The sequence below is a fragment of the Dioscorea cayenensis genome, chromosome 11, assembly GCF_009730915.1.
Source record: "Dioscorea cayenensis subsp. rotundata cultivar TDr96_F1 chromosome 11, TDr96_F1_v2_PseudoChromosome.rev07_lg8_w22 25.fasta, whole genome shotgun sequence".
Classification (NCBI taxonomy): domain Eukaryota; kingdom Viridiplantae; phylum Streptophyta; class Magnoliopsida; order Dioscoreales; family Dioscoreaceae; genus Dioscorea; species Dioscorea cayenensis.
In genome coordinates, this window is record NC_052481.1 from 22683326 (window position 1) to 22691626 (window position 8301).

The 8301-nt window shown below is 34.7% G+C and overlaps 1 protein-coding gene across 1 annotated transcript; it reads left to right on the top strand.

Moving 5' to 3' along the window:
• Positions 1-3380: 3380 nt before the first annotated feature.
• Positions 3381-7650, top strand: LOC120272370 (inositol phosphorylceramide glucuronosyltransferase 1). The gene is made up of 10 exons (XM_039279193.1): positions 3381-3823; positions 4324-4444; positions 4594-4779; positions 4901-5064; positions 5209-5316; positions 5487-5624; positions 5740-5883; positions 6237-6522; positions 6641-6764; positions 7289-7650. The coding sequence occupies exons 1-10, from the start codon at positions 3590-3592 to the stop codon at positions 7428-7430; spliced, it is 1647 nt and encodes a 548-aa protein (XP_039135127.1). The 5' UTR covers positions 3381-3589; the 3' UTR covers positions 7431-7650.
• The last annotated feature ends 651 nt before the right edge of the window (positions 7651-8301 follow it).

Here is an 8301-nt window from a genome sequence, read left to right on the forward strand (position 1 = left end):
AGTTCAACTCAACCAGTTCCAATCTAACCATCATCATTAACACATTAGTCGTCAATCAACAGTTAATCAAGCCAGACCCTAATCTCGGTGCTAATGCAAAATCCATTGAAACCAACTTGGTTCGGTCAAAATCATAACCCAAGTCAGTTGAACCAGGCAAAACCGTCTCGCCGATTTGATCAAAGACCCAGCTGACAAAGCGTTAACTCGACCCGATTACAATCCCAGTAATGCGTTACCAGCGCTGATAAATCGTCGACCGACAGTGTCGAAGCAGAGCATAATCACGGTCTTCACGATTGGTGCTACGATGAAGTCGTGACACCGCCATCAAAACGATTTAAATCACCGTCTGAGGTTTTTAACGAAAATAATTTAAAGCAATGACTCGTATTCCACAGCCGTTCGCCGAAAGCAAATTCGTTATTTTTCAAAAGAATCCCAAAATACATCGTCTAAACGCTATACAAACGTTAAAAAAAAAACAACCTTTAAAGAAGACCGCTTCTGAAACAAGTAGCCAGCTCACGTGAGACTCACTCCAGATCTCGATCTTTCTCCTAAAATATCTAACCCCCATTTCTTCATTTCTCATTCTTCTTTTTTTTTTAACTCTCGGGTTCACGTGGCAAAATGGTGGAGAAGAAGATAGAACAACAAGCTCTAAATTTTCTCTCGATTAACTCTTCAGCCGAAATTCACTATTAGTTGCAAGCATAATTTCTTACAAAAGCAGGTCCCTGAAAAACTCCCAAATGGTCCACTTGAATTGTAAAATAGTGATACTCAAAAGGTCCTTTCAAATTATCAAATGATCCCTGGATTATAAAAGCAAACATTTCAAAAGATCCCTATCTCTACGCTCAGGTCCTCGGTTTCAGCTGGAACATGTCGACCTCCAGCTTTTCATTTGATACTAGCATCTTTTAGCACCTGTCTGGCTTGGGTCGCTTGATGACTGTCAGCAGGGTTTACCAGGCGAGGTCGTCTGTATGAAAATCTTACTAGAAAGCATAGTGTCTGCAGTATATTTTCCTAACGATTGTCAGCGAGGTTCGAGTATTCTGAATGAGTGTAGCTCAAAGTTGAAAAGCATGCTATGATGAGTTTCCTAGTCAAATGTTTCAAGTTATCATTTAAATTAAATATCATAGGTTTTTTTTTTGTATATATAAGAGGCCTCAAAAGACGACCCAAGTGGTTCCAAATATGAAATATCAAAAGTGTATAAAAAAAAATAAATGGTCAACTATATCAATGGTGGCATAACATAGCGCACAACCAGTTGTTGGGAGTTCCAATAAATTAAAGCTATTACTCCCTCAAATATATATATATTTTTTTTATTTAACTAAATTACAAAGATTAAGTAAATTGATTAAAATTAGTTGGTAATCTAAAATAAAAAAAATTACATTGATCTTTTGCAAAGATTATTTTTTTATTTAAAAATATTCTTTAAAAATTATATAGTTAAATAAAAAAATAATTGAAGTTGTAGAAGTATATTAAATATAAAAATTTATTTTTTTTAAAAAAAATAATATTTTATATTTTATAAATTTCTAAATAAATAAATAAAATTGATCAAATAAACTTCTAAAATAGAGCAAGTAAAAAAGACCCGATAAAGTAATTTTCTAAAACTTTTTCAGGAAAGGAAATGAACTTAAAAAAAAAAAATGTTGACAACCTCCTTTATTGAAAAATGATGGAAGGATTCAACTGAAAAACTTCAATTTGCAACAATGCCCCCATTACTAAACTTAGTATGGCGGTTGTTCAATTGAGACCTGCCGAACCTAGAAATGAGAGCAGCTGCAGTAGGCTAGGCTAGGCTAGGCAACCCTAAACCCTAAATCATTTAAATCTAAAATATTAAGAAAAAAATAAATAAATACAAAAACATTTAGGCCGCGACTGACCAATAACCTTTGTATATAGAGCGATCGACAAAGTCCCAATTGCCAAATGCATGTATCTACTATCTCTCTCTTTGATTGAGTTAAAGCCAGACTCGCTTTTGACTCGGTACTTCCCCTACAACTACAAGGCCTAATTCACATACGGTATAATAATAATAATAATAATAATAATGAAGAGCACTTTTCATCTCAGTGCTCAAGTGCTCTTCATTATTATTAATTGTTTCAAAGTTGCTTTTCTTTAAATCATGCTATTGCTTTGCTTTGCTTCTTATTATAAAAATATATATATTTTTTATTGATACAGAAGAATATTTTATAAACATTCCTCTACCATGGTTTACTTTTAGATTTTATTTCTATGGCACAATATATATAGCATGCAACAACTTAGCAAAACAAACTATCTGAGTTTATATATATATATAATATATAATATATAATATATGTGTGTGCCTAGTAAAGATAAAAAAGTAAGATCCTATAATCTGATGAAAGCAAAGAAGTCAAAATGATATCAGTATACCTTTCCGCCATTTTGATTTAGCACTAACAAGAATACTCTTTGTTTTTGTTTTGAAGTGCTTCTCACGCGAGAAATAATGAATAAATAAATTCATGACATCAAAACTTCTAAATAAATAAATAAATAAATAAATTCATATGAAAATATATACTTGCGCAAAATGCTCATGACAGTGATTTTGCTATTTACTCACCCTTCTCTACCGCCTTCCCATTCTACATCTTACTACTTTTTTGGCATTGCCATCCGATCTTGTTTGTTGCACCTTTATTTATTTTAATGTGTTAATAATATATATATTTTGGGACAAAGTTATATAGAACTCTCTAAGTCAATAATTTTTTTTTTTGACAAATATATGACAAACATAAAAATTTATTTGGGACAAAATTATGTAGAACTCTCTAAGTTATTAATTTTTTTTTTGTAACAAATAATGTTTAAAAAAAAAATATTTGTTTTTTCATTTTATTAGATCTCTCTTTATCATTTAAAGTTCATTGAGTTATATTTTATTATATCTCTTATTATTTCTATCGTCACACTATATCTTTGGGTTAAAAGGCTCTTAATAACTAGATAAAAAAAAATATAACTACATCATCATAAATGTTAATTTTGTCAATTTACATATAATTCATATCATATATAATATCGGTCCACTTCAAACATAAAAATAAAATCATAAAATATTATTAAATGATTTATCTGGTATACATCAAATAAAAAATGGGATGTGAGCTTATCATGCTCATATATTTTCCTACTATTATTTTTCGAGTGCTCGCTCATACGATAGTCTATCCGTTCACACACATTATCTGGGCTGGATCATGGTGTGGGCCGTGTTGTTGTGGGCTGTTGAGGCCAGTCTAATTTATTAGACGCACAGAAGGAAGACTGGCGGAAACGTTGAGCAAAATCAAAGTTTTGTTTAAATTAATATTCTGGATCATGGGGCTGTGATCGGTCTTCTCGGCTTCTCCCTCCTCTTCTTCTCTTTCTCCTTCTCTGCTTCTCAGATCCATCCGGGCGGAAGCTTCTCTCTTTCACTCTAAAATTTTCCTGGATTTTCATTGCCATCAATTCATCGATCAATCCTTTTTTCCTTCCTTCAATCTCCTCTTCTATACACAGGATGAGGTCTGTGATCTCCAAGATGTGCTTTTGTTTGCTTCTCTTTGCGATGCTTCGATCTCGAGGGTGCGAGGGATTGGGATCCGAGGAAGCTTACGTGACGCTTCTCTACGGGGATGAGTTCCTACTTGGAGTTCGGGTTCTCGGGAAGTCGATCCGTGACACAGGGTCTACAAGGGACATGGTTGTTCTTGTCTCCGATGGCGTGTCCGACTACGCCAAGCAGCTTCTCAAGGTATCGCGTAGTTGTTATTTGATTTTAACTTTTAATTTTTAGTACCTAGTCTTTTACAACCTTTTAGACCAAGTTTCGATCAAGCATAGCATCCTTCATCCTTGATTTTCTTTCTTTATATTTTTTTTTTTGTTAATAAAATTTCTCTTGATGATTTAGAACTTATATTCCGACAATACCGATGAAGATCAATTACTGTTCCCCAGCACAATTAACCTTTGCATCTTAACATCTTACAATCTATGGTAAATTATGAAAAATTGATTTTTAACTTGATATTTGTTCTCATGGAATCGACATGTTTGGCCAAGATAAGATTTTGCTTGCTCACGTCCCATCATCATGTCTTTTGGTTCTGTTGGAAATTAACTTTGAACTTGTCTATTTGTTCATAGCTTATGCTGGAGTTTCTTAATTGTTGATTTAGTATGGTGCATACCTAAATTTAGTTGGGTGGCTGTTTCATTACTACTAACTTGCAGCTTTGTGTACTCAATTAGGCTGATGGTTGGATGGTGGAGCTTATAAGTCTGTTGGCTAATCCTAATCAAGTGCGCCCACAGAGATTTTGGGGAGTCTACACCAAATTAAAAATATTTAACATGACAAGGTATAAGAAAGGTAATTTTAATGGTCATATAATCACGATAAGATTGACTGCTTCTTAGTTATTTTCTGAACCATTAAATGCTTTTGCTACTTGTCCTTTTTCTGCATATTCTCTTAATCTTGGTCATTATAGCATCCTGAATCATTTTATTCTCCCACAGTCGTCTATCTTGATGCTGATACGATAGTGCTGAAGAATATTGATGAACTGTTCAAATGTGGAAAGTTTTGTGCAAACCTGAAACATTCTGAGAGACTGAATTCTGGAGTGATGGTAGTTGAACCGTCTGAAGCTGTTTTCAAAGATATGATGAGCAAAGTGAACACTTTGTATTCATATACTGGAGGTTTTTCTCATCCCTTGCCATGCCTTCCTATCTTATTTAATGGGCCATTAAATCTTTCCACGGCAATCTTGTGACTTCTGGAGTTAAATCTTTTATCTAATAAAATTTGTCATCGACACAGGTGATCAAGGATTTCTAAATACATACTATGCTGGTTTTCCAAATGCTCACGTCTTTGAGCCCAATATGTCTTTGAAGGAATTGAATGAAAGATCTGAGCCTGAAATGGAAAGACTGTCGACCCTATATAATGCAGATGTTGGACTTTATATGCTGGCCAATAAGGTGGTTATTTACTTATCCATGGAAAGATATGCTTTGAACTGTTGTTGCAGTGGATTGTTAATTAGCAAATGGCTTGTTGACCGCTATAGCCACTGCTCTTTAATGGCAGCCTCCTGATCTTATTTGGTTATGGTTTATGTGCAGTGGATGGTAGATGAGAAAGAACTGAAAGTTATTCACTATACCCTTGGCCCACTCAAACCATGGGACTGGTGGACTGCTTGGCTTTTGAAACCTGTCGACTTATGGCAGGTGCTCATGCTTGATATGCTATCTATTTTACAAATTTTTTCCTATTTAGATGTGAGAAGCTGTGTTCAATTAACCAGATGCTTAGAAGAGTTGTCAGTTAATTTTTGTTAGGATACTTATTTCTCCCGCTCAAAAACTTATCAGTGTCATGTGTTACATTCATGTTGTAGAATGTTCGGGAACAGCTTGAAGAAACACTTCCAGGGACCGGAGGTGGAAGAAACCCCAATGTGCAGTTTGTTGTCAAAATTTTATTTGTCCTCCCACTCTGTGCTTTGTTCTTGTGCTATTATCAATCTTGTGTTAAGGTTAGCTAATTGGCGTTGCTTTATATATATTCTGAGTTTTTTAATCAAAAAAATAAAGTCCAAGAAAGTATGTTTATCCACTTTGGACTTTGAAGTGCTTGTGACATTGTGGCAGATGAATAAGGATTCGCTGAGCTCTTGCTGTCGGATCTCTCCTTGTGATTATGTCAGACACATTTTTTACAAATTCAAATCTGGTGGTGGGCTTCCAGTATACTCCAGTGTCACTTCATCTTCTGTTGCCAATCCAATGCAACAGGTTATTTTCTGTTCCTCATTGCAAGATCAAGGAGTGCTAGTTTTTTCTTTCATCCAAAGTTACTGAATGGCTTGATGACCAAACTTCAAATTGTTGACTAACTGGCCATATAGTTGCAAAGATTCTTTTATGTTTTTCTATGGATTGCTTAATCATTACATTGTTATAATGTCTTTGCATGACATGCTTTGACAAACAACATTTGATCAGTACTTTAACCCTGTCAAACTGAGTGCTACTCTTTTATAAGTTGTGTTTCTGTAGAGTCCAATGCTTGAAGGTATCAATAATTAACTGTGTAGGACCTTCCTTATGATCAATTTGGTAAAACCCCTCATTTGTCATTTCTACAGTTTGCTAATGGTGCACATCCTAAGGTGCCTGCCTACCTTGGTGGAGTCTCAGTTGTGGTTTGCTTTATGGCTGCATTGCTATCTGTTGCACTTGCCTCTGCCGTTGTCCCTCGGCAAGTGATGCCATGGACTGGTTTACTGCTTATGTATGAGTGGACATTTGCAACCTTTTTCATAATGTTTGGAAGTTATCTTCGAGTGGCCTACATATGGGGAAAGGCAACTGGTGGTCGAGCTGGAACTGCATTCACACGCTCAGATTCTGCTGAGTATAACTCTGGAAAAGGTTTGCAGAGATGCATAGCGTCCCTTGTTATTATTATTGTTATTTTATTATCATTATTTTGGGGGTGTTCCTTGGTAGTTTTCTTTTGCCAGGGTAACATGTGGTGTTTATGGTACAGGACATCAGCGCCATGAATCTGATTGTGATAGCAGCGTATGGTTCTATGGTACAGGAATGGCTTTGCTAGCAGTTATGACCCCTTCATTGCCATGCTTATTTGGGATCACTGCTCTTTTCACAAGGTAATCTCGCTAGTGCTTTGAGTTTGCCTCTATATGTTTATTAATTTTCTAGTTGGCCAGAATCAGCTGCTCTGGTATCTGGCTGCAATATGCATTCCAGATTCATCTCGCTTGCCAATATCAACATATTTGATTTCTCAACAAGCTGTTCTAGTTTTGAGTTACAAATTTAATTGGTGCACTACCTTCATTAGTTATTTTTACTTTAATTGGACTTTTTCCTTGCATTGGTTCTTCCAAAATTTGTGAGAATACCATCCTTTCTACTAAGTTTGGTCTTGTGATGAGGTCACAAGAGATGGTGGTGTTCAAGCAAGAAACAGCCACAGGCTCTTGGCATCATTTGAATTCATTTTGCTGTCTTGTGCTTTTATTTCTTTTGCCTTATAAGAGTTAATCTAAGTTAAGAACCAGCGCCCCTGTTTTTGATCATTACTCTCTGTTTATGATTTTGACTAGGAAATTGTTCTTTCTGGTCAATTGTGCAAAACATTTTGATTTTTTATTGCCATATAATACTACAGGTTAGGGTTGATGGTTGCGGGAGGGATAGTATTAGCATCTTTCATGACATATGCATCTGAGCACCTTGCTATCAGGGCCTTCATTAGAGGCCTGGAAGAACGCGATTTGCCAAGAAGCCGAAGTATATGCCTTTTATGTTGACCAGGAAGATATCAGGGACATTGAATTAATGCTTACATTACATGCAAGTTCTGTACAATATTATACTGTAGATTTTTGAGAGCTGCTCAGCTGGTAGATATACTCAAAAGAACAATGTGCCTAATGTTTTTTCTGTCCAAATCTCCATTTTTTTCATGTATTTCATTGTAACCTGGGCGAGTTCTGACCGCAGTGGTTTAATGTTATTCTCCTTAATGAATTGCACTGCAGTAATACTTAATGTAGTAAACTATGTAGTTTATTTTCCTAGATTTTGGTTATTCTTTGTTCTAGATATACTGCTGGGATTGCGAAATCAATATTTTTGGTTGTCGTAACATGATTTTGTTTATGGTGCCTTAATTGTTATTTACATTGCATTAGATGGCCATCTCAACAACTGACACTTGTACATGTGTTTTTTAGTGTCTTATTTATTGAAATACAATGTACAGCAGCTGCCCGACCGCTCGCATGTCTAACATATGTAATTTAAGTGATAAAGAGTTTTTTTCCTTTTTAAAAACAAAAACTGAAACCCCCAATCAAATTTGAATTAAAAATATAAACCCCAATGTGATATGTATTTTTCTATTTTTGTTTTTTTTACTAATTCTTAAATTCCCTGGATTACCTAATTGCAACTTATTATAGTTGAACATTTTTTTAGCTAAAAAGATTAGAACATGAATATGTTGAAAAGAAAGGCAACTAAGAAAGGCAACTAAAATTAAAGGGAGAATAATTGAGACGGAAAAAAAAAAAACATATCTTTATACCAATTATTGGGGTTTTTTTGTCTAAAAAAAGGGTTGACGCTGTTTTTTTCATCCTTTTATTATTATTATATTATTTTTATTTTAAAATGATG